This window comes from Dipodomys merriami, unplaced genomic scaffold, assembly GCF_024711535.1.
Source record: "Dipodomys merriami isolate MVZ:Mamm:240054 unplaced genomic scaffold, mDipMer1.0.p SCAF_32, whole genome shotgun sequence".
Taxonomy (NCBI): domain Eukaryota; kingdom Metazoa; phylum Chordata; class Mammalia; order Rodentia; family Heteromyidae; genus Dipodomys; species Dipodomys merriami.
This window is the reverse complement of record NW_027204715.1, coordinates 14066689-14094461: the sequence shown is the minus strand read 5'-3', so window position 1 is coordinate 14094461 and position 27773 is coordinate 14066689. Positions and strand designations below refer to the sequence as shown.

The following is a 27773-nucleotide window of genomic DNA, read 5'->3' as shown; positions in this document are numbered from 1 at the left end:
TTAACAATTAGTACATGTCTAGGAAGTTCCAGCAGAGGATCACAATAGCTCAATAGCAATACACATATGTCCTTATAAAATGATGCTAATCGAAATGAGCTACAAGTTAATGAAACAAGGGTTGCTGTTTTTTCTTAGTGTACTGTATGTAGTTATATATTCTGTCTTTCATTTTTCCGACTTTAACCCTGTTTTCACTATTTTTGATTTTGTTACCATTTGAATTCTATATGCTTATCTGATTTGAGAATGGGAAAGAGAATCACAGAAGTGGTCAGATAACGGACAGAGGGTGACCCAACCAAACAGTGACAATCACAAGACACTATGGTGAAAGTACATTTTACAACTTGAGGGATGGGAGTCAAGGGAAGGGATGGGTGGAGGGGGTAAAAATACTTGATAAGAATTGTATTCATTTCCTTACTTAAGTAACAATAACCCCTCTGAACATCACCTTTACAATAAAATAAATAAATAAATAGATAGATAGATACATTGCTTTCTTTTACATAACAAAAATATGTTTTCCACTTTTGTATTGAAAAATTTAATGGTGACCTGAAAGGAAAAGCCTCTTAGACATATCAAAACATTCCACAAGATAGTGTCTTCTAGGAAAACTATCCTGCTAAATTAAAATCTGTTGTTCATAATAGCAAAAGATTTGATTTACCATATATATTTAATGGTCCTTGCAAATTACCAGAAGAAAAGAGAGAACACAGATCTCTCATAAAATTTGGAACATAAAATTCCCACAGTGTCATCTGTTTTATTCTTGAGCTCTAAGCTAGCAGTGTTCAGAGGCGGATTTTCCTAGGATGAATAGGTCCTGAGGACTCTTATCAATGGATATGAATCCTTCCACAAATTCTTAATTTGCTAGGCTTTGGGGAAATGATAAATAAATGATAAATGAGCGACTAATAAAAGGTGCTGCACTATCTCAATCCAAACCTTCCCTCCCCTTTTCTCCCAGGCTCCCTCTACATGGGTAGAACAATGTCTTCTGCTCTGTACGTTTTGCCTCGCCTCATACCCACAGCAGTGGAGACAACCAGACGTGAACCAAAATTTCTGAAAAAAGAGAAAATACATATTTCCTCCCTGAAGTAGTTTTTCTCAGGCATATTTTCACAGTAAAATGAAATCTGGTGAATATAATCTCTAAATATGATAGCATTTCAGTTGTATAAAGTTTAAACGACCATAGAAGTATTGAAAATTTGAGTAATATTAACTAACTTATATTCCATTATAACCGTATAATGAATTTTAGAATTGAGGTACATATAATCCTCCATTTAAGTCTACATTTGCATAGTCAAGACCATTCATCCCAGAATACTCTTCAAGACAATAAAACGACACATGAGTATATATTCAATTTGAACGTCAGGCATATTTGATGACTGTGTAGGTATTTTATCTTTATTTTTCTTTGTAGATATAAAGCTTCCAAGGAAAGGCCATAGTTTCGCCAGCAAATGATGAAAGTGTGTTATTGACTGTATACTAGCAAGATGTGTATTAACACAAATGGCTTCAGGGTGGAACAATTACTCTGCAAAGTGTTAGAAAATATGAAGCATCTCTTGACCAAAATTGAGGACAGATGGTGAACAAGTGCATTATATAAAAGTACAACTGTAAGGGGAATATTCAAGTGGGCAGAATGTGATTATGTAAATGTAAATTTCACTTGTAACCAACAGTGCCAAATACATTGTGAAACTTAAATTATTCAACAAAGGAAAGAGTATATTGTAGATTTATGCTCAGAGCCTAAAAGGGTTTGTTGTAAGAAAAATAGACAAGCCATTGAATATGACCCATACTATTATTATCCAGAATTTTATATTTCACTTACTGCCGTAAAAAGGAATATTTTGTAAGTGTATTGATTTTTTTTATAAACTCACTTTTTTATCAATGTTAGTATTCTGTGAATTCATTGCAATCATCCTGTGAAATAATTTGAAGAGTAAATATATATTTGGTTGTAACATAAACCTTACAACCACAGTGGCTTCACTGGTAAGATCACAGGCAAAGAGCAACAAATGGCTACTAACCAGACATTTCAGAAAAAATAAATTTTATTTTACAAATGTGTATTTATATACACCTTAGTGTATTAAATTAACATGATATTAAACATGTAATTGATATAAAATTATAAACGAGATTTGTTTTGCTTTTTGCTATCTGTGTAATATGATTTGTAAACTTGATATCTTACACATATCTGAAATCTTATTAGACATATGATAATACATAATTATAAGACAAGTAGCTCTCCTATTAGTGAGATTTGGGATTAAAAGAGTATCCTAAAATATTTTCACTTAGAAAATAAATTAAAATAATTTAGAGAATTTAGTATGTCATGTTTTCTCTGATAGAATGTGTTAAGAATGTTTCTGTAATCCTCTCTTCTTCAACATTTAAATAGTAATTTGGAACCCAAATCCAGTCAGAAAGTATATTTGACATGGTGTTTAATAAAGAAATGAGTGAAAACAAAGCAATTTTTTTCCTGAAATTATTATTTCCCCCTACTTTTATTAAGGATAAGAAGAGTTTTTCTTTTACTCTGTGTGTGTGTGTGTTTGTGTATGTATGCATGCCTGTGTGCATATGCCTGTTCAAGGGCTTGAACTTGAGGCCTAAGCACTATCCTTGAACTTTTTGCTCAAAGTTGTCACTCTACCACCTCAGACACAACTCCACTTCTGGCTATTTAGTAGTTAATTGGAGATTAGACTCTTGTAGTTGTTCTGGACTTAATGACTTTGAACCATAATCCTCAGATTTCAGCCTCCTGAATAGCTAGAATAATGATCCAGAGATGCCTGGCTAAATAAGGAAAAGGTTAGACGATATGTATTATTGATATATTTGTACATAGTTTTGGAACAAATTATATTCATTTGGTACATGTGTACAATATATAATTGATCAACTCAGAACAATTCACATTTTCATACATCCAAGTAAACAAATTATATTCATTTGTACATGTGTACAATATATAATTGATCAAATCAGGACAATTCACATTTTCATATATCCAAGTAATAATTTAGTTGTTGTAGGAACTTCCCTCCCTAATTATTATTACCCTGTTGGGCTATTAAATAACACATAAAATTCCTTCTAATTATATTTTGGTTCTTCATTTGGTATACTTCTTCCTTCCCTCAGTCTGCTAACATTTTCAGTAACTGATGGCCCTTGAATTGTTTTAATTATCTTCCATAAATTGGTGAAAATATATAGTTCTTTTTAAAAATTTTAGTGCCTGGATTTTGTACTTACCATTATGTCCTCAGTGTTGTTGTATATTGATGAAAAGTACTGGGTGTACTTTCTTTTATTCATTCTCTCACTGATGAAAAAAATGGTTGATTTCACATTTTAGCAATGTATAATATCATGATGTGGGGTTGGATGTTTTCATCCAATGTGGAAAAATGCAATTATACTCACTAGACACCATATTGGAAACAAACTATAAAACTTGGAGAAGGGGAGGGGGAAACAAGAAGGGAAATCTGGGAGCAAATAAGGAAAGAGCTGACACTGTTCAAAATAAATGCATTCAATACCTGATTTATGTAACTGTTACCCATCTGTATATATAACTTTTACAATATTTTTTTAATTGTGAAAATACCGTACAGAGGGGTTACAATTGTAAAGTTTGTTTTTTTGACATAACGACTTAACTTTTACAATATTTTTTAAAAGACACCAAATCAAAGTTTTATTTCATGTTTTGAGTAATTGTCATAGTTCTTAAAATTGTAGTGACAAATGAACATGTTAGAAAAAAAATATGTAAAAATTCTTTGTCTGGGCTAGGATGTAGCTCAGTGGCAAAGTACTTGCCTAGCAAGTGCAACGTCCTGGGTTTGATCCCCAGTACCAAAAAGGAAAAGACAAAAAAAAGAATTATTTGTCTTTATCCATTCCACTAGTTTTTAAAAATTTAATAACAACCATTCAACTCATTGCTTTGATTTTCCAATTATTTTGGGTTAGTAATGCTAAAATATTTTCATATGCTTGCTGTTCATCTAAATGCCTTATGTTGAACTGGATTTGAGGCTCTTTTTGCCTGTTTTATTGGATTATTGTTATTATTTTTCCACTCAGGAAAATCTTCATACTCTGGAATTCTTTGCATGTAATGTGTGAATACATTTTATCTTGCTGCTGATTTCTAGATTTTTATATCAGAGAACATACTTGATGGTTTAACATATATCATGCTGAAGAATATTATTTCATGGAATTTCATGAAATGATAAAAAGTATGAGTATTCCAAAACTGTCAGATTAAATGTTCTATAAATGCATGCTGGAAAGTTTTCAGTGTATTCTCCATTCTCATCTTCTCTTGCAACTTTCATAATGCAAAACAATGTGATTGCCTAATTGGATTCTTTCTGTCCCTTCATCAAAATTCTCCTTCATGTCGTAGATTGTTTTACTCATTTAATTGCATTTTCTGTCTTTATTCTCTTGGGTCTTGACTTGGTTCCTTGAGAATCATTGTTTTGAATTTAGTTTCAAGTCAGGTTCTCAAATATTTCTTTCATGTTGAAATGGGTTTCTGGAGAATTACTCTGTTTCATTGGAAGTGTGATATTTCGTGCTTTTTCATGCTACCTATGTTCTTACAGTGATTTCTGAATTTTATAAAACAATAATCAATTCCCATTTTACAGAGATGCTTTGTTTCATACGAAAAAATACACTTTGTCTTAGATGGAAAGTCAGATGTCATTCAGGGGTGCTTTGGCTGTAGTTTTATTTACTAACGACTGATATTTTCCACATAACTCTATATCTGTAGCCCACCTCATTCTTGTTGATGAGGTTAGACTGCAGATGCTTGTGGAAGGAGAAGTGTTCCTTTTCAGTAGATGTAGGCTCTCAATGTACATGGCTTTGGGGCCATTTTATCTGGAACCACATGCCTGTCATCTCCCAGACCTCAGGCTGGGTCTCTGGGTTTGTCTGCTGGGAATGCCTACTGACTACTCACGAATCTTGGACCCTAGTAGTAGGTCTATTGTGAAGATGGTAATTGCGGAGTTGAAGATCTAAGGACTGGTTCTCTCTGCAGCAAAGCATTCACTTGGACTGCGGGTAGCTTTTCTTTCTGGATTCAAGGGCTGAGAAGGAAAGTGGATTTCCCTTGTAGTCCAGCTACTATGCTGAAGTGATGATGGAGGTCAGTGTCGCCAGCCACTTCAAATTCTCTGGTAATGGGAAATTCCTTCCACGGAAAGCAGTAAGGTCAAAAGTCCGTGACACTCAGTTTCTCCTTTGTTGCTGCTTTTCCAATCCTCTCTTCTTGTCAGGAAGCCATCCCATTCCTTGCTGAGTTGTGAATTCCACCCTCTCTCCCCTCCTCTCATTGACCTGTTTTTTGTGTTGGAATGAGTAACGGGTTCCTCCGTTGAGATAGCTTGTATTTGTCCTCAGATCATGTTATATGGTTATGTAACTATTTCAAGTGCCTATGTAACATCATTTTCTTTATGCTGAAGGATGTAAAGACATGCTGTCCTCAAATATGCTTACATCAAATTTTTAAAAACCTTTTAAAACCTTAAAGTACAAAATGTGCACACTGATCGTTATTCTCATTCCTAAAAGCACGGGATGCTATTTTCATTTGTAAACATCTTTCTCTAGCAGAAATAAAGCTACATTATTATCATAAAAATGTGAAGTTGGTGATGACACTTGTACAAAGCTTATTAGACCAGCTCTTATCCCCCCTAGTTAACTTACCACTCAACTTTAAGCATGTACTTTTTCCAAGTTCATATTTGTGTATTCTTTGTCCAGTTTGATAGATAAATGTCTTCATCATTATGAAAGTTCCTGTACAGCTGTGTATTTCTAATGACACTGATTCTGTTTGCAAAAGTGTTTACTGAAAAATAATACTATGGGAAATACATAGGAAATATGTCTGTGATCTAAATGAGAAGTAGTAATACTGTCCTCTATGTGTTTTGTTCTATCTGTTATTGTGGCTTGAACTCTTGCTCTACTTTTCTTTAATCATGTCTGGCACTCTATCACTTGCACCATACCCTGAGTCTGGCATCTCACTGGTTAACTGCATAAGTAGTCAATCTTTTCTGTCTGGACTAGCTTTAAACTGTGATACTTCAAATTTCAGCCTCCTGAGTAGCTAGGATTGGTACTTTGCTTATAGTAATGTGGTTTCTCCTGCCTTCTATATATAAAACTTTAATTAAGTATCATTGACACAAAATGATACAATTACTGAAGAAATAGTAATCTGTAATATAATCTAGACTATGAATTTTATTAGGTGTTTAATATGAAATAGATGGTTAAGTGAGTTAGCAGTGATAAGTTTTCTGTTGATAGACCAGGACTACATAGAAATTTATGACAATAAATCCAAAAACAATGTCAATCTAAGTCAGTATTTATTTATGTACTCCAACCAGAAAATACTGGGCAGTTTATTACTTGAGAAAATTCGTGTTGAATGGCAAGTGCATAGAACTTCTTTCCCACCCCCCCCTCTACTTTCTGGACTGTTCACTGTAGAAATGATACCTATCTGTATTATGCATTTCTTGCATTTTATCATAACTCTGAAGAAAGAAAGATGGGGGGGTGGAAGGAGAAGAAGAAGAAGAAGAAGAAGAAGAAGAAGAAGAAGAAGAAGAAGAAGAAGAAGAAGAAGAAGAAGAAGAAGAAGAAGAAGAAGAAGAAGAAGAAGAAGAAGAAGAAGAAGAAGAAGAAGAAGAAGAAGAACAAGAAGAAGAAGAAGAAGAAGAAGAAGAAAGAAGAAGAAATAAGAAGAAATAAGAAAGAAAGGATGTTAGATCTGCTGCCAGGAGGCAAGATACATCAGGTTTCAAGATCATAAGCTGTCATGGAAATAAGACTTTTGTTTTCCTTAAACTGTCATCCTTTCTGCTGCCTGTATGTGTTGAAAGTCAAAGCAGGCATCTGCTGAAGTGCTGTGTTCATTAATCATGCGAGCAGCAACACGTACAATCACCCTGGGACCATTTCTTCACAGGCTTTAATGATGTCGGTCACAATAGTTTACAGTGTATGTTTCTATTCCTCACTCTAAAATGGGATGTCTGGGCTTCCTATTGCATATTGCATGGTTCCTTCCTTCCTCTTTCTCATCCTCTTCGCCTGCGTTTTTCCCTTCCCTCTTCCTTCCTTGTCTCATGGATTAAACCTAGGACTTTTAAGATTCAAGGCAGCCCTAATTCAGACCGACACTCTGAGCCCCAAAGTCACACTTCTCTTTAGCCCAAGTCCCTTATCTTTCTGTATGCAAGAAAAATACCTGGGTGGCAGTCAGCTTTTTGATTGTCGTCTACATCCTTATGAGCAAAGTCTGGGTTATGCCTCACTTAGATGCTTTCTATGAAACATTTAAAAATAATTGTTAAGTAGCTTGGTGTGCATAATGTAGTCTGAAACTTTATTGCTAGCAAAACAATGTGCACACTCTAATATGAGGCAAGTCAATGTTAAATGAACAATACTATATAAAGCATATGGAGTTTTGATTAAAACCTTTTCTATGTTTCAGTTTTATCAAGGAAGCAAGAACGACTGCAAATACCCTAGTTGCATCCCCAAATATCAAACAAGTCTACCATTTATCAATTTACAAACAGTGGCTTAATAGAAGCTTTGCTTTGGTATACCTTCCCTATTAGGCAATGCAGCAATCTGAAGTTGAACATTTTTATCAGTTTATTCACATGGATGTACAACTACGGTCATAATCTAATTGTAAAATAGGTTTGCCACTCTTCAAATAGAACCTAACATTTTTGGCAATCTTTTGCTGTTTTTTACCTGTCTGAAAATTTCATGTAAATTAAATCCATTCACCAAGCACTGTGGTCTTTTATGGGTATATTTCATTTAGATGGTATTCCAAATTTCCAACCCTGAAGTGCCTCTTCTTATAATATGACGATACTCTATTGCATTACTTTATATAATTGAGCCTAATGTAGGCCATTTATATTAGTCTATGATCCATATTTTACTGCAGACTGACATCTATCATCTCTAAATCACACTAGGGTCAAACTCAAATTTTCTCCCATTCATTTTCTAAAATAGCCCAAGCAAATAGATGTTATCCATTTAGAGAGTACCTGATCTGCTTACCTCAGTCCCACAAATGCCAAAAACAGATAAGATACACTTGTTTTTATTCTAAGTTGTTTTGGCCTTTAGAGTTCTTTAACCTAGAAATTCCAGGTTCCAAATGGAGAGTTCCATTATGCAAATATTTAAATGACCTATCTGAGCTTTTGAGATCTTAGGAATTACCTCTCCCTCCTAACTTCGGGATGATGACCTTCATCATGAAACCTTGGTTATCTCATGATGGCAGGGAAAACTATGGGAATTGGGGGGGGTGGAGGGGTGGAGGGGGGGGGAGAACACAATCCAGTAAAACTTTTATTCTATACTGCTTCTCTTGGTAATGTATTTTCTTTGAACAGCTGTAATTATCTTGAAAACCTCAGATTGTTTTACAGGGACTCATCTTTGTTATTATGTTTGGCACTTATGAAAAATTGTGTTGCCATCTGTATGCATACTTTCATGTTGATGTATATTTTTAGATTTTATGGGTATATTTCTAATTCTTAAATTGCTATCCCATGTGGTGATTATATTTAACATTTTGACAACTGCCAAATTGGCTTGTCTTGAAGAGGCAGAGCTACTTGACAGGCTTACCAGCCATGAATGGCGATTCTCATTTTGTTTAATATGGTTTTTGTTGTTGTCGTTGTTATGGTTTGGATTCACATTTTCCAAGAGACTGATGCCTCTTCTTTGCCTTTCTTTAATGTGGTGTATGCCTACTGGCATATGTTATTTGTAGAAATGTCCACTTAAATTGTTATTGATGAAATGTATTATTGACCAATAAAGAGACATTGTGCATTTAGAATACAAAGCTCTTCTCAGACATTTGCTTCATACATTACTTATTGTGTAGGTTTCCTTTTTACTTTCTTACTATCTTTGAAGATATAAATTGCTATTTTTTTCTAATGTCTAATTCATCCTCCTTTTTGGGAACTCATGTCATTGTGGTCATGTATTTAAAGCAAATCCAACAACACACAACAACCACAAACCCACATTGCTGATCTAGGGTGATTTTTCTAAGTATTTTTCTATATTAATGCTTAAGATTAAGAACATAAAACATTTATTCAAATTCTTTGCCCCACTCCCTCTTGGTATTGGGGATTAACTGAGGGCTAGTGGCAAGTGCTCTACCACTAAATCTGACTCCAGCCCCTATTTGCTTCAGGAACACTCTATTTTTGATGTAGGATATGCCTTTGAATCCTTGCAAGGGTAGGCTATATGCTCAGCTCCATAGTTCTGCTTTCCCTTATCACTGGGGTTGTTAGACACACACTGCTGGGCCCACCTATTTTGCTTCCCTTGTGGCTGGGATAACAGGTGTGCAGTTACATGTCCAGCCTTTGGTTGAGATGGATTCTCTCAAATGTATTTGGATTCCACCTGCATGGAGACTTATTAGAAAAAAATGTAAATCCTGTTAATAATATCAAATTACCATCTATGGAAATTGAATGTCTTTTTATTTATTAAAGAAATCTTTTATTTCTTTCAATAATGTGTAGTGAATTTTAGTTTAGACTGTGATCCAATTTGGGGCCTAATATTCTGTTTCTCTCATGCTATTGCAAATGGGGTCATTTCTTACTTTACTTTTCCAAGTGCTATCTCCATTCTGTAAGAATACAATTGACTTTGTGTATTGTTCTAATTTGCTGCCAGATTTATGACATATATATATATATATATATATATATATTAGTGTATGTATAGGTGTAGGTGTGTAGATACATAAGCATGTGAACATGCATGAATATATTCTTTCAGAATGTTTTATGTATAAAAGTTTGTCATCTCTACAATGAGTTAGATTTTTTTCATACTTTCAAATATTATGCTTTATACCCATTTTACTGGTTAATTTATTTTATAAAACATTTTATAGAAAGTTTATAAATGGAGACAGCATATATACTATTTTTCTTTTCTGTTTCCAGATGGAAAATGTGCTGTTACTATGACATTTGTTAAAATTTTTGTATACATTTGAAAGTGATTTTTAATCCCTACTTTATTAAATAAAACGTTTTGGAGGGCTTGAAGTCATGGTTTAAATTTGAGAACAATTGTCAGTCATTCTCATAGCTGTGGCTTTTAGGTTCAGTTTGGCAAATAATCAAACAGACAAGGACCTCTATCAAATATAGCAAAACATAACACAGGTGCTGAACATCAAGACTATCATGGATTGGGTTTGTTTTATTTTTCCCTTCTACTGACTTGGGAACTGTTGTGGATGATGAATGTATATTAAATTTTTTTAGAGTAATAGGATAAATGCTACTTGTCTCAAAATTGCCCATTTTATATGTTGCTGAGTTTAGTGTGCTAGCTCTTCCAATAGGAAATTCTATATCATTATTTATGAACGGAATTTTCACTTCAATATTGTGCTTTAAATTTTCTTTGCTGTGTTAGTTATATTTTGTCCTTAGTCTCACATGTCAAATCTCGTTTACTTTTTTAGAGATAAACTTTTATTTTTGACATTGTGTAATATATACATATATAAAATAAATAATATAATTATATTATAATTCATTATACTCTATTATCTAATACATAGTATAATTATATTATAATTGACTGTACTCCTATAATTGTAGAGGCTATTACAGGGGGGTTATAGTGCATAAGTAAAGGGATATTGTTTTTTCATTTTATTTTATCTATTTTTTGATTGTGGGGCTTGAAATCTAGGCCTGGGTGCTGTTCCTCAGCTCTTCAGCTCAAATAAGCTCTCTACCACTTAAGCCACAGTACCACTTCCGGTTTTCTAGTGGTTAATTGGCTATATGAATTTCACTGACTTTCTTGCCCCAGCTGGCTTTGAACAGCTATTCTCAGATCTCAGCCTCCTGAAGAGAAGGATTATAGGTGTGAGCCATGGATTCTCCGCTTATTAGTAAATATTTTGAACAGTGTTACCCCTCTCCCTCATATTTTGCCACCTTTCTCCCTGCTGTCCTCCCCCGTGCCCTAGGTTTTAAAGTTCATTTCCAACATAATGTATAGTGAGTATCACTGTTGCAGTGTTTCATCCTTTGTCCTCCTGAATATATTTTTAACACTGAACTAATTACATATTACTGGAAAAAATAGCACAGAGTCCATGTACGACATTCCATTTCCCTTATTTTATATTGTGTTGTGCAATTTCCAAGGCAAAATAACCACTATTATACATCATTATGGAGTCTGGCATATGCACTGAGCAATTGTTATCTAAGGCCTTTTTATATTATTCTAGAATCTCATATGCTGAATTTATTTTCAAAGTTCTTTTGATTGTTCTTGGTTCTGAAAGAGTCTCAGCTATTTCTCTTTTTTTTTTTTTTTTCTTTTTGTCGGTCATGAGGCTTGAACTCTGGGCCTGGGCGCTGTCCCTGCGCTCTTCAGCTCAAGGCGAGCGCTCTACCACTTGAGCCACAGCTTCACTTCCGGTTTCCTCGTGTTTTATTGGAGATAAGAGTTTCGCGGACTTTCCTGCCCCGGGCTGACTTTGAACCGAGATTCTCAGATCTCAGCCTCCTGAGTAGCTAGGATTACAGGCATGAGCCACTGGTGTCCGGCTCAGCTATTTCTTGTTTTTGATGCTATGCCTAATGTCAAGACCTATTATTTAGGAAATTTATGTAATCTTCCTCAGTTGATATTTGATAATGATTTTCTCATGATTAGATTGTACTTAAAGATCTTCAAACTAAGACCACAGAAACAATGTCCCATTTACATAGTTACAAACATGTTTGGACAACTAACCTGGAAAATCTCACACATTTCCTAGTACATAATTGTTTAGAAAGACTAAGTGAAAACTCATCAAATTAATTATGTACGAGGAAGTACCAGGGAATGCGGGATAGGGCCAGGGAGAGGTCCAGAGAAGTGTAGAGGCTAAGGAGTGAGATTGCAATCAAGAATTCATTGCTTGCCTCAAAACTAAGAAGAGCAAGGAGAGGAGCAGTCAAAAGTGGGTGATCAAGATGTCTTACATAAACAAAATGGTTTGTTAAATGGCAAAAAGATCAATACATATCCTAAAAATAATTAAGAAAAGTGAAGGAAAGGGTAGGTTAGAATGGGTGGGCCAGTAAGTTGGAAATGGTGATATTGATCAAGATGCATTGCACTACTGAATTGCTTTGTTGAATGGCAACTTCTTTGTAGAATCATTCAAAAACAATAAAACTAAAAAGTAAAAGAGCAGATCACAAAAAATCACATCACAAAAATTAACATGCAGTGACATATGTCAGTGAACTCCCTCCTGATGGAAGGCTGCTGGTTGCTTCTTCTTCAGTATTTTTTGCGATGCTCATGACAACCATTTTCATTGCAGTTGAAATTCAATCAAAAGTATTTAGCTTCTAAAATTGTCATAAAACAGAAAGCAGGATTTTGGCAAATGACTTCTATGAATTATAATTATTAAGTAATTATAACAGACATCTTTGAAACTGGTTTACTCTCTTTGTGAGGTTATCAGTTCTTTGACAAGATAACTGAGCAATAGATCTTAAGAAAGGGAGAAAGACATGTCAGCTCCTGCTTTCAGAAGCTTTAGTTTTGTTTTTGTTTTTGTTTTGTTTTTTTCTGACAGAAGGGTTGTAGTGAATCCTAGCAGTTTACTTCACTGTGGGAAAGAAGCAGACAGCAAGTGCTATAGGGTTTGGGTTCCCCTTTCTTCTTCATTCCATGTGACCCCCATGCTATCAGATTATGCCACTTGTTTTCAGTCATTTTCCTCTCTCACCTAATCCTGTATGGATATATTCTCTCAAACATATATAAAAAAACTATTCTTTACTGATCTTCACTCACGTAAGCATCTTTTGACCAAACCAAGCAAACAATCAATATTAACTGTCACCTGTCTCTACTTCTCAATGGTAAGTTCATAAAAAAAAGAAGCATTGCAACAAGGCTTTGCTATTTCAGAGAAAGAGGGCAGCTTATTTCCCGTATGTATTTAAACCACAACCAAGAAACAAACTCCAGTAGGAATGTTAGCCCTGTAAAGCAGCTCAATAATTAACTTCACTTATAAAGAGGTTTAAAAATTACATAAAATCTCCTTAAATTATACTAGTAACATTTCAAAGAGTCCTATTTCTAAGCCATTAGACTTGCCTATATTTTTAAAAATAATTGTTTTAATATATCTTATAAAATAGGAACAATAAATTGCCATTTGTAAGGCATATTCTGTTTCAAAATATGCTTACAGATTGACGTGGAGAGAGAAAAATATTAAGTTCAAAGTTGACATTTTTAGATCATTTATGCTGCCATAGTTTTTGTTTTCTTTCTTTCCCGTGATAGCAAAAATAAAACTTTGTATATTTCTTTGAATAAAGATTACTTTCAATTACTATTTCAAATGGAAATATCATTTACAACAAGAAAGACTATGGACACTTATAAATGTTCTTCAAGGTTTTGTATTTTTAATTTTAAGAAGAAACTTTGAAGATCTATGCCATGTTACATTGTTTGAAAATATACCATAAGCACAGGCATTGAAAAATTATCTAATGTGCAGTTGGTTTTACAATGTTTACCTTAATAGAACAACAATTTTATAATTAACATCTTTAACATCCTGTCATCTCCCTTGATGATAGAGGCTTTTCTATATAATATATATGAAATAGGTGTCCTATTAATGCTTGCCTTGAAAAGTAAAGATAAGCCAAATCAAATGGTAACTTTAGAAACCTCAGCTCCAGTATGTCACTCAGCTTTGGAAACACACTTGAAGAGAATTTTGCTTAGGCTATATATTCCCAAATATCTTGTATTGTAAAATATAGATGTATATTTTACTCTGCCCTTCTGTTTAAGGAGATATTTGTGTTCCTGGACTCACATTACTTTTAGAAAGTCTTTGAAAAGCCACATTGAATCAACAAGAGATTAGGGATAATAAATAAATACAAATTTCAAAACACTATGTGTGAATTCTGCCATGTGGAATAAAACACAGCTCTGGTGATGTCCTATGTAAAATTATGGCTTTTTTTTTAAAGTTTCAAATGTTTTCCTAAAGTGCTGACCTACAAAAATGTCTGTGTTTCTGTTGTTGGTAACAGCTCCTTTGGTACTAGCACAAGTATACCTAGGTTGATGGTTGACTATAGAGTTTTTTTCCTAGTAATTGACACTATGTTTTATGCCAAGAGGAGATTTTTTAAAATATTTTTTTCCATTTTATTCAGGACCAGCATCTTTCAATCTCTTCTATTATCTTTGTTGTTATAAAGACTTTAATAATAGCTTCCTGGATGTTGGCGTTTCTAGAAGCTAGGGAGATTTGGATTGGCGACATTCACTGAAAATATCGCTCACCTACACATGAAAGGTCTGCAGAGTTGCAAAAGCTTCGGATTTTATGATCATCAAGCAGAGTTCAGAAAGGTGTCTGCACACAATGTTCTAACGAGTGATTAAACAAACAATACTTACGTAGTTTTATGCATAGCTCAACAGAAGAAAATAGGTGGTGTAAATCTCATGTCAAATTCTATTTCACCAACAATTTCATTATGTAAAGCTATCAAATGATTTTTAAAGTGTAACAAAGTCTACATTTTATTAACTCCGTATATAAATTTATTAAAATTTAATTTGCTAATTAAATGTTAATGGTTCCAAGGCTGGAGACCATATTTTAATGCAGAGATCAAAATGGGCTGCCAACTCACCTGTGTGACCCCCAAAACTGAGTTCCCATGGCAGACTAACTGCCAAGAAGCTGGGCACAGCTGGAAATGACCTTCACTTTATCTTTCTTCAATAATTTCCTCAGGTCATAGGGCCTGTTTAGTGTCTTGCTTTGTGGATTAGCTGGTAAATTGGACATTTTCAATGTTCTTGGCCACCCTTAAATCATATTACTATACTGGCACCTCAGCATAGTAATTATTGACTTTTTTTTCCTGCTTGACCTACTATTATATGGGAGTCTGAAATCCTGCTTTCACAGGAAGTATATTGACCTCATGGTTACAGTCATTTTATTATATAGAGGACATAAACATGTCCACACAAATCAGCTTCTCAATATTGAAGTACCTAGTTTTTGAACAATTTGACATTTAGACCTGCGAGCGACTACTGATAGCTTTGTTCAAATTTGAACAGCTTTATATTTTAATCTGATTATGCATTCATGAACAGATGGACAATAGAGTAGAACACTTGAAAGTAGGAGCCCTAAGATCAGGCAGCTCCCAGTGAGGGGGTCCTGTTGTGTGCTACCTTGTATAGTAGGGTCAAGCATTTCAGTCCTTCCATATTCCCCCAATTCTTTTGTAAAATGGTTATGATAATCACACTTTCTTCACAGAGCCAGTTTGCAGACATAAATTGGACCGCTGGGCAATTTTTGATAAAAATAGTTAATATCATTAAATGAGCAATTCCCTCTAGCTTCACAGCTAGGAATCTGTCCTCTGCAGGCGCCAGGAACTGCCGTAGACGGTGGAGCCAGTGTTACTGACTGCAGTAACACTGTTCTTTAGGTACTCTTTTGCACCACTAAAGTAAAAGTAAATTTAAAAAATTGTGAATATATGTTATTCCTGTTAGTACTGATAAAAAAAAAACAACAAAAAAACAAAAAACGTTTGAACCCTAGAGGGGAGAATGCCCAGGTCAAGCATACAGAGATTGTTCAGACACTGTTAAATTGATAAATGCGATGTGAACTACAAAGTGTAGTGTATATACCTATGTTCTGCCAAGTTCATAACAAAGTAGTAGGACTCAGAAAAAAAAACATGTGCATATTCCTAAAACTGTGCCCTCAGCATGAATCATAACCTTCCTAATGACAATATTGGTAATTATTAACTACCAATAAATTATTAGTGCTGTAAACCTAACATTCTACATTGGTATAAAAAGATAAGTCAATGTGAGAGCATGATATATAGAGCATGATTATGTAACGAGATACAAAAATGTGGAAGATAAACAGCATATTCTACTGGAGTAAACATCCAATGAGAACCGAAAATGGCCAAATTACAAATACACAGCCATTTGTCTATCGTGTTGGTTAATGTAGGTCTAAGTTAAGATTTTCTGAACAGTCTTGTCAGAATTTGTACACACCCAGATAATTATATTTTGTCAGAACTGAGTAGTTACACATTGTATTTTTTAAGAGACTGGACACATAACAGTTATATTTTTTTTCTTTTAAATGTTTTTTAAAATTTTTTAATTTTAAATTTTGTCAGTCATGGGGCTCAAACTCTGGGCCTGGGCACTGCCCTCAGCTCTTCAGCTGAAGTCAAGAGCTCTAGCACTTGAGCCACAGCACCACTTCCAGTTTTCTGAGTGGTTTATTGGAGATAAGGGTTCCACGGACTTTCCTGCCCAGCTGGCTTTGAACCACGATCCTCAGATTGTGAGTAGCTAGGATTATAGGCGTAAGCCACTGGTGCCTGTCTTAACTGTATTTTTTTTTTTTTTGTAGAAGACTTTCAGAGAATAAAGTGGGCACTTCCCACCTCAGCTATTATCTCAAGATTTGTGAAGCACACCCACTTAAACATCTTAATGAACATATTTTGTGAAAAATACTTTACACCGTTTGTGTATATGGCACATAATTGAATAAGCACAGACTGGAATTGTATCAGACTGACTGACTTACAGAAATGGCATGCATCATAGACATTCAATTAAGCCTTTATTGTTTTTGGTTCTGGTTCTCCTCTTATGGAAGCATCATATGCATTTTCTGGCCTTCAGTGGTTTTGGCTTGTGGAAATCTCACAGGCTAAGAGCCAACTGTGTAAAACTATGCTGGCTAAGCTTGCAATTCCTACATTCCTGATTATATCAGGTAATCAGGAAGGGATGTAGGGTTATTACTATTTTTTTTTTACCTTTCAGTTCATGTCACCTGCAACAGGCTTTTGCTAAAGTGAGTTTATCAACAACATATTGTTTTCCCATTCTTGGTATAATTTTTCTCTTTATTTATTTATTTGATTGTTCATTTGTTTTCTGTTCTAAGGAAGGCAGGACTGGTTCTATTTTCTGGTTTACTGATACTTACGTTGTACAATTTGTCAATGTATATTCCACATGCAATCTTTTAAATGGCTATTATAAGAAAAAATAATTTATTTTACTTAATAGCAGAACATATAACATTCATCTATTTTCCTCTGAGTTACAATTGATGTGTGAAATAACTCCCACTATACAGTGTTTTCAGTACACTAGGTTTAGGGAATTACTTTTACTTACAGATTTGGATGTCTTTTCAAACACGATCCTTTATCAGTCATTAATGTTAGTATGATGATTTATTTTTACATTTAGTAATTTATCTTCTTTCCTATGTAGTTTGATCCTTCAATTCTATAATGGACAATTTTACAATTATTCAATTTTCTTTCCAAAATCATTGGTTGCCAATTTGGGCTATTCCGTTCCTCTCAAGTGATATCTTTAAATGTTTAACTGTTTGGGCTTTCATAGTTGAGGATGGAGTAAAGAAGTATTATACTATTTTTACATATACCAGTAAATCCCCAGAATAAATGGTGTCTACTCAAATTCTCAATAGTTCTGTTCTAAAAATCCTCATCTATCATATGAATTTGATTACAGAAATGTTCTCTGTTCTTTTTTGAAGTATTTAATAAATTTATCCATATATTATTTATATTCATAATATACATTTTGCTTCATTGTTATTGATGATTTTAAGTCTATAATTATTTATTTAACGCAAGTTTTGTCAAGTTGAGTAGAAGTGAAAATTTAGCATACTATTGGAAAATCTGTCATCTTGAGTGGTTAGTACATATCACAAATATTTCACAATTATCAGGAAGTTTACAAATACAGTCTCTTTGTTTTCTGTCTTATAGGTCCCTTTAGATGGAAAATAATAAAGCAGAAGCCTCAAAACTGCTAATGTCTGAATTACCATCTCTTCATTAAAACTCAAAGCTAAGTGGTGAAGGCCACAGACGCTGAAATCCTGGATTCCACAATTCTGCATTAAGTACTGAGGTTTTCATTACTCAGCGACAGGAAAGCCTTTGCCAATGCTTACAAGGAACTGTTTATCCCTGCTTCTCTGGGTCCTGTTTGATGGTGGTCTCCTAACACCACTTCAACCACAGCCACAGCAGACTTTAGCCACAAAACCAAGAGAAAATGAAGTTCACCTGCCAAGCCGACAGTCACGTTTCCAACGAGTTAAACGTGGCTGGGTGTGGAATCAGTTCTTTGTTCTGGAAGAATACATGGGCTCCGAACCTCAGTATGTGGGAAAGGTAATGACATGTTTCTTTTGAAAAACACTTGATAGGAAGTGGCACTGTAGCTGAAGTGGTAGAGCGCTAGCCTTGAGCTGAAGAACTGAGAGAGAGCGCTCAGGCCCAGAGTTCAAAGCACTGGCACTGTAGCTCAAGTGGTAGAGCGCTTGCCTTTAGCTGAAGAACTGAGGGACAGCGCTCAGGCCCAGAGTTCAAAGCCCACAACCGACAAAAAAACAAGCAAACAAACAAACAAAAAAAACGAAAACCAATTGATAGCAAGGGGGAATATAAATTGGATGATTGTATAAGGATATAGTGCACAGGAGTTGAACAAACCAGTCACTAGACCACTGGGATTTCTAGTCAAGCCACCTGGGTTTGTCATCCTGACTCCATGACCTAGGTACACTTTGGGATAGATCACATTCCTTTTTGTGCTTCCGAAGTATTTTAATTAATATATATTATATATATCCTTGAAATGCTTCATTGAAGTCATGATGTTAAAATATGATGTATGATATGATGCACATTATGATTTAGAGTGGTCAGACAGAAAGAAGAAGGAACAAGAGTAAATATGCTAAATTGATATTGGTGTTTCTGAGTATATTGATTCTTAAATTGTCCTGGTATTCAATATGTGTCCTTTCTCTTTTCTGTTTAAAACATTACGAACCACAAGTATCATGTTTCTAAAGTGATCCATTTGGTGTTCTTAAAACTTCATAAGTTGGGTGGGGATGGCTCTTGCCTGTAATTCTATCTACTCAGGAGGATAGCAGTTCAAAGCCATCCTGGGCAGGAAATCCATGTCTAAAAAACAACTAAAAAACAAGAAGTGGTGCTATGGCTCAAGAGATAGAGCATTAGCCTTTTGCTAAAGATCTGAGGGACAGCACCCAGGCCCAGAGTTCGAGCCCCACAACTGACAAACTAAAGATAATAAAAACAAACAAATAAAATGAAAATAGATAAAGCCTTCATAAACCACTGTCACATGATATGTTTACAAGGCACTTATGCACTTGCTTATGGTCAAAGAAATGATGATTAGAACAGAAATATCTAACAGTTCATAGAAATATGTTGTTTTCATGAAGCAAACATAGGGTTAAATTCTCACATTAGTGAGAATTTACGAAGACAGAAAGAAAGTATAATATAACATAAAGTCTCTTTGGGCATTACTGTTAGAAGATAATGACTCTTGGTTATTGCATCCTCTGACCTTTTCTCAATAATCAAGGGAACTGCAATGAGTATTGCTGACGTGTTGTCAAAGAAAACATTTATATCCAAGTCCTAAGTTATTTGTGCTTTATTTTTGCAATCAGTGGTAGGGTCCTGTATTTAAACTTTATTGAATAGTACAGGAGAGACATTATTTCAATATTTTTTAATGAACTTGAATCAAAGGGTGCAGCTAAGATATGTAAATTCTAGGCAAATTTTTGGCAGGGTATTGATATATACTATAAATATCAACATGCCAAAATCAGTCTATGAGTACTATATTGGTTGTCAAAATTCCAACAACCATATAATAACAATAGTGATTAATATGTTATTAAATAGGATCAATCTCCTAAACTGTATCTGGACTTTCAAGGCCCTGAGAGAACACCATGAACATAATCCTTGAAATTGAACACAGCACCAAGGAGTCAAAGGCCCACTGGAAATTCAGAGCACCCAAAGAAATAGACACTGGATAACAGTTGGTGCCAAGAGAGTAAGAATTTCAGTTATACTGCCCTCCTCAGATTACACAGCTATGAAAAAATACCCCAGGAATAAGAAGAGTCCTCAACAATTTTGAGGAATATGTCCTAAAATTTGAAATTATCTAAGTTTATTGAACAATGTTTTTGCTTATATGATGCTTTAATATGATGATAGAATGTTACAACTACTGAAGTAATTTTTAGGCAAAAGTAATTATATGTAGTGTTGGTACACTCATGTGAATTCAACTTGATACAAAATGGAATTTTACAGTCAGATACAAATGAACAGAGGCTTAATGTTCTATTTCATTGACTTGAGTGCCTTCACCAGTACTTTCTGATAGCAGGCCCTGGAAAATACCTATGGAAAAAGGATCCTCTCCTTCTGCCTTTATTAAAACCAAGGATTTTATAAATCAGAATTGGAGTGTTAAGGTCAACGTTTTTTTTTCTTTTTTTTTGGGGGGGGGTAGGGGGGTTCAGTCATTTGGCCTGAACTCTGGGCCTGGGCGCTGTCCCTCAGCTCTTCAGCTCAAGGCTAGCGCTTTACCACTTGAACCACAGCACCACCTCCGGCTTTTTTCTTTTTGCTTATGTGGTGCTGAGGAATCGAACCCAGGGCCTCATGCATGCAAGGCAAGTGTTCTACCACTGAGCCACCTTCCCAGCCCAAGGTCAACGTTTTTGTAACGTAAAGTACATATTACTTTTGTTGTAGTTAGAGAAATGCTTTACCTTTCATTTGAGGTAAAAAGGAATTTAGAAAACATCAGAAAAGTCTCTTCTTTGATCCTGTGATAGTATGTGAGTTCATTGAAAACATAAATTGCTCAATTAAACGATTAAAATGTAGTAGCTCTACTATCTAATCCATTACTATATGTAAGCAGCATTGTTTTGGTAGGTTGATATGATTCCTCAATTGTAAGTATTAATCCTTAGGATTCTCATGAGAATATATTTCTAATTCAAATGAAATATCACTTATCCAGAATTTCTCTTTACAGAGAAACTAATTAAAGTTTAATTAACTCCATGTTTGTGATTCTACATTGGAAAGAGAAATATAATATTATGGAGACTAATCCAAGATATTATATGTATATGTGCAAACAAACATGGATATTTGTATTTTTGCAGCTTCTGGAAAGATTTTGAGTCAGATCATAGAAATAAAAGCTATTATAATTAATGCAGAGGTCATTGCTAATGAGAATGAAAATACTAAAGATCTAAGAACAGTGCCTAACTCTCTATAACCACTGAGCCTCCAATTTGATTTTCTGATTTTTAATAAAATGTCTATAGGAAAATATAACCATAATGTTTCTTATTAGTTGACACCCTATTTGTTTAAATAAACTGAGCTTCATTTATCCAACTCTAAAAGAATATCCTCACGTAGAAATTCAGAGACAAAAATTTAAGTGGCTAAATGAATAGGAGCCTTACTAATGGATTTATTTAAAGATACAGATATTCATGTTGACATGTACTTAAGAGAGATGGAAATGCAAAATTAGTTTAATGAATATAAATTTAATTGCAATATAAAGAAATTACAACTATATAAAAAGCAAATCCAGAACTTTTCTCAGATAAATGTGTTGGTTTTACTATAATATCAGAACAAGCACATACTTTCACACTGTAGAGTAAGAGATTAAATTTTCTGCTATTTTTTTACATTTTTTGTAAAAATGCTGTAAACAGGGATTACAGTTACATGAGTAAGGTAATGAGTACATTTCTTATCAAGCTTTGTTATCCACTCTTGTTTTTCTCCTATCCCTTCCTTCCCCACCTCCCCACTCCTCCCCCTCCCCCCAAAGTTGTAAGGTTCATTTTTAATATTGTGTCTTTTGAGTATCCTTGTTACAGTGGATTATCTTGTGTTCTTGTTTCAGGGTTTTGTTATGCCCTTTCCCCTCCTCAAATTATATATCAAAATCAAGTACAGTGACAACAGGGGATATACTATAGGGGGAAGAACATACAGTAGAAACAAAAAATAGTACATTAACAACAACACTAACAAAGAAAAAAATCCTGTGTCAATATCTTGGGGTTCATTTCACTTAGTATTATTTTGTATGGTGATATGTACATAGTTTTTGAGCTTTTCTGATCCTCTGTTAAGATTATCCCAGACATATATTAATTATTGAAAATAAGGGAAACCATGGGACCTATATTTCTTTGGGTCTAGCTTACTTCACTTAATGTGATTTTTTTCCCCAGGTCTTTCCATTTCCTAACAAAAGAGGTGGTATCATTCTTTCTGATGGAAGCATAGACTTCATATGTATGCAGTCAAAGATAATCTACTTGCTACCTAGGAGCTAGCTGGTCACCTTAGTGTGTAACCGAGTCACTGACCTTAGAGTGTAACTGAGTCACTGTTCATTTGTATTGCTGCAATAATACCTCATGAGGACTGGTAATATCCAGGTCAGTATTGGCAAGCAAATCTATGTTGCTGGCCCACGCAACATCTCCATTCCCATACCAAGACCATTTTGTTTCTGAGTCCATTGGACTCTAACAAGGGTGGAAAAGAATAACTGGTCATGTTGTCCACTTGATCATTTAAAATAGACATTTAATAATTCAACCTCTCGTGGAATTTCACATAAGAGAAACATACCTTCACATTTTTATTCTTTAATGGTCTTCCTATGAATCAAACTAACCTCTTTCCCAGAATTCTTTGTCATGTACCTGCTCTCTTTCTTTTTTCTTTTTGTTTTTTTGGGTCCGGTCGTGGGGCCTGAGCTCTGGGCCTGGGCACTGTCCCTCAGCTCTTCAGCTCAAGGCTAGCACTCTACCACTTGAACCACAGCGCCACTTCCTGCTTTTTTCTTTTTGCTTATGTGGTGCTGAGGAATCGAACCCAGGGTCTCAGGCATGCAAGGCAAGCACTCTACCACTGAGCCACCTTCCCAGCCCCAACTGCTCATTTTCTTAATATTAGTCAATGACTGGCCTTAACCAGTGAATTAATAAATGATTGCCTTATGTTACTCATTTACATTTCTAAGCAAAATGGGAAAAATAGGTGAAAATTTTGATGTGTGCCCACTTGAAGAAATTGCCCTAGCCACCAACATTCATTGTTTTCCTAGAAAGGTGGCAATGTGCTGCTGTTAAAATCCAGGTGATGCTTGTTTATTAAGATTCTTCTATAGACTGCTCAAGAAGCTTGAGATGTTTCTCATCTTATCACAAGCGGGGAAAAGCCCATTTAGATGGTAGGTTTAAGCCAGAGTAGAAATAAGTGCATTTCTTTCCATGTAATTTATGTATTTCTATATCTTTTGGACTGGCTTATGCTCAATTTCCCATATGCCACCTTTATTTAATCATGGGGAAGTGATAGATAGATAGATAGATAGATAGATAGATAGATAGATAGATAGATAGATATACAATTTTTTGACTCATTTGGTCAATATCAGATATTTCGTGATTTCTCAAATCACATAACTTGCTGTATCATGGTTAAACATCCAATCTTTCATAAGACCCACTTGCAAATCACAACCTGTGTGTCAGTAATAGAGTAGGTATGTGTAGATCTTATGAGGGTTTCGATTTGGAATCTTGACGGTATATAATGCAGTTTCCCAATAGGAAACTACCAAATACTCTATACAATAATAAAGCAGTAATATGCTGACTTCAATATTCAAGAGATTCACTAGTTCTCTTGATCTCCTTTGGTTTTTAGAGATACTGTATGAATAAGGTCATCATTTATCTTCATAGAGCTGACTCAATATTCACCTACAATATTGGGCTAGAAAACTCACCAAAGCAGTCATATTTATTTGAGGCTTCCTTGGTGAGTAAATACCTATTATTAAGTCTGAGTAATAATTTCTCCTTGCTCAGAGCTGGTTAGCAAATGTATCAGTATAGTAGAATTGTTATATGTATTCTGAAGGAAAAAATTCATTCAAGATTCTCATGAATTTAATTATGACATAGGACTAGAGAGCTAGTAGGACCCTGTAGACAGGACAGTGACTTTTGCCAGGCAGAGGCAAAATGTGGTTATTTACATTTACAAGTAGAAAAAATGCATTTTATGAATAAATATTTTGTATGAGGTGCCAGGGGATGTGCTAATTGTTCAAGCAATGAAACCACATCTGGTACAGTAGCTACAATTAGAGTCAACACCTGGTTAAGTTTATGATAATCCATTGTCATTACCCCAACCCCATCTGTCTTCTCCACTAGCCAAATAAGAACACTAAGCAGAAATGTGGGAAGATTCTCCACTTCTGTCTTTCAAATCTTTGCTGATGGCAGCAAACTCTTCCATTCCTGTGGGAATTTGGTATTATTTTTTTTACTTATTTTCTAGGTAGAAATAGTCTAATGGTATTCACTTGGCCTGTCTCATCATAATCCCTTACAATCTGTTGGTCAGGGAATTAATGTGGGGAATTAATGTGGGAAGTCCCTAGCTCCTGAGGAACTCTAGAGCAATTATATATTCTGCAACGGAAGAAATAGCCACAGAGTTAAGTTGAGTAGACCCTGGCATCACGTGGAGCTCCATAAACCTCTGTGCTCATCAATGGATCCAGTCATCCTAGATCTGTAGTACTTAAAGTCAGCTCAGAGCCAGGTACTGGTGGCTCATGCCTGTAATCCTAGCTACTCAGGAGGCTGAGATCCAAGGATCGTGGTTCAAAGCCAGCCTGGGCAGGAAAGTCTGTGAAACTCTTATCTCCAGAAAACCGGAAGTGGTGCTGAAGCTCAAGTGGTAGTGTTAGCTTTGAGCTGAGGAGCTGAGGGACAGCGTTCAAGCTCAGAGTTCAAGCCCCATAACTGACCCAAAAAAAAGTCAGACCCAGTTCAGAAACAGTGTCTACTAGTCATGAAAAAGTCAGAATATTTGTTCTTTTTTTCCCCTAGTGTATAAGAACATGTTTAGATAGCAATACATCCTTTTGGAGACAACTTTTAAAAGTCTGATTTTTGGAAATATATACAGATCCTTCACCTGCAGGCCCCATCCATCCTCTTATTCAAGTGTTCTTAGAGTCACCTGGCTCTACAGTGCACAATGAATGACTGTCGTCGACTACACTTTATGAATCAAGTTAGATTATCATTAAAATGGTCTAGATATTTTCTGATATATTAATCAAACAGGAATGAGAAGGCTTGCCATCAATTTCATTTCTAGGAACAGGATGACCTGATGACTACAGTCTCTGAGATATAATACCTGTTGGCTTTTTCTTTATGGTAATCACAGTTTACTTTGGACCATGCATTGGATGCTGCCACTTGGCTGCTTCTTTTTTTTTTTTTTTTTTTAATTGTATTTTATTTTATTTGAGAACATACTGTACAGAGGGGCTACAATTACATGGGCAGGATAATGCATACATTTCTTACCAAGAATTGCAGCCTCCTCCTTTGTTTACCTTCACTTCCCTTCCCTGCATCCCCCCTCCCCCCACCGAATTTTACCCCCCTCCCCCCACCCAATTATACCCCCCTCCCCCTCCCACACACAGACATTGTAAAGCTGGTTTTGACATGACATTTTGTACTTCTCATTGTTGCAACAGGTCCACCTGAATCCTTAAACGACTTGTTTGTCCCCATCTCCTCCACATGTTATACTGACATCAAATATAGTGAAAGCGGGGGTTACAATGTGGGGGAGGGACATACAAAGCAACAAAGAAATAATCTTATAAATGCGTTAGAAACACATGCATGAAAGAAACGAAAACATTAAAATACATATTTAAGGGTTCATTTTCCTAACATCACATTATCTGACCTTTTCCGCTTGACTCATACCTATACTAGATATTGCAAATAAGGGAAACCATGGGACCTATGCTTCTTTGGGCCTGGCTTACTTCACTTAATATAATTTTTTCCAAACCTTTCCATTTCCTAACAAATGGGGAAATGTCATTCTTTCTGATGGAGGCATAGAATTCCATTGTGTATATATACCACATTTTCTTGATCCATTCATCTACTGAGGGGCATCTGGGTTGGTTCCATATCTTAGCTATGGTAAATAATGCTGCAATAAACATAGTTGTGCTGGTAGCTTTAGTGTGGTCTTGTTTGTAAACATTTGGGTAAATGCCCAAAAGTGGGATTGCTGGATCATAGGGGAGATCTATGTGAAGTCTTTTGAGGAACCTCCATACTGCTTTCCAAAGTGGTTGAACAAGTTTACATTCCCACCAACAATGAAGTAAGGTTCCTTTCTGTCCACATCTCCTCCAGCATCTGTTGTTGTTAGAGTTCTTGATTTTTGCTGTTCTAACTGGAGTGAGGTGATATCTCAATGTTGTTTTGATTTGCATTTCTTTTATGGCTAGGGATGTGGAACATTTCTTCATGTGTCTATTGGCCATCCTTCTTTCTTCTTCAGAGAAGCTTCTCTTTAAGTCTTTCGCCCACTTATTTATTGGGCAGTTGTTTCTTTGAGGATTTGTTGTTGGGTGGTTTAATTTTTTGAGTTCCAAGTATATTTTAGATATGAGACCCTTGTCCTTTGTATGGCTAGTAAAGATCTTCTCCCAATCCGTGGGCTTTCTATTGATCTTGCCAGCTATGTCATTTGCCCTGCAGAAGCTCTGCAATCTTATGCAATCCCATTTGTCCAACCTTTCTTTGAATTGTTGTGTTTCCGGGTCTCTATTCAAAAAATTTCGGCCTGAGCCAAGGAGACCTAGGGATTCTCCTATTCCATCCTGTAATGTTTTCAGAGTGTCTGCTTTGAGTTCAAGGTCTTTGATCCATTTGGAGTTGATTCTGGTGCAGGGTGATATATAAGGATCTAGCTTTAGTTTTCTACATGTAGTTAACCAATTTTGCCAGCACCATTTACTGAAGAGGCTGTCTTTCTTCCATTCTATTGTTTTAGCTTCCTTATCGAAGATTAGATGGCTATAGGTCTGTAGGTTCATTTCTGGGTTTTCAATTCTATTCCATTGGTCCTGAGGTCTGTTCTTATTCCAATACCAAGCTGTTTTGATTACTATGGCTTTATAGTAGAGTTTGAAATTTGGTATTGATATTCCTCCAGCAGTGTTCTTTCCGTTGAGGAGCGTTTTTGCTATTCGGGGTCTTTTATTGTTCCATATGAATTTTTGGATTGCCTCCTCTATTTCCTTGAAGAATAAGGGTGGAATTTTGATAGGTATCGCGTTGAATTTGTAGATAGCCTTGGGAAGTATTGCCATTTTCACGATGTTAATCTTGCCAATCCAGGAGCATGGGAGGTTTTGCCATTTTTTAAGTTCTGTGTTGATTTCCTTTTTCAAGATTTTAAAGTTTTCATCATAGAGGTCCTTCATTTCTTTGGTTAAGTTAAGTCCTAGGTATTTTATTTTTTGTGGGGCTAATACAAATGGAGTTGCTTTCCTAATTTCAGCCACACTTTTCTAATTGTTGGCATATAGAAAAGCCATTGATTTTTGGGGGTTAATTTTATAACCTGCTACTTTGCCAAAGTTTTGAATCAGCTTTAGTA

At 35.2% G+C, this 27773-nt stretch overlaps 1 protein-coding gene across 3 annotated transcripts in view; it reads left to right on the top strand.

The window, feature by feature from the left end:
• The window catches only part of Cdh12 (cadherin 12), an 836266-nt gene that overhangs the window by 572478 nt on the left and 236015 nt on the right, over positions 1-27773 (top strand). For all 3 annotated transcript variants that reach the window (XM_070042221.1, XM_070042223.1, XM_070042222.1), the window contains one exon: positions 18120-18530. In XM_070042221.1, coding sequence (XP_069898322.1) covers positions 18300-18530 — 231 coding nt within the window. In that variant the 5' untranslated portion in view covers positions 18120-18299. The remainder of the gene's footprint in view (positions 1-18119; positions 18531-27773) is intronic.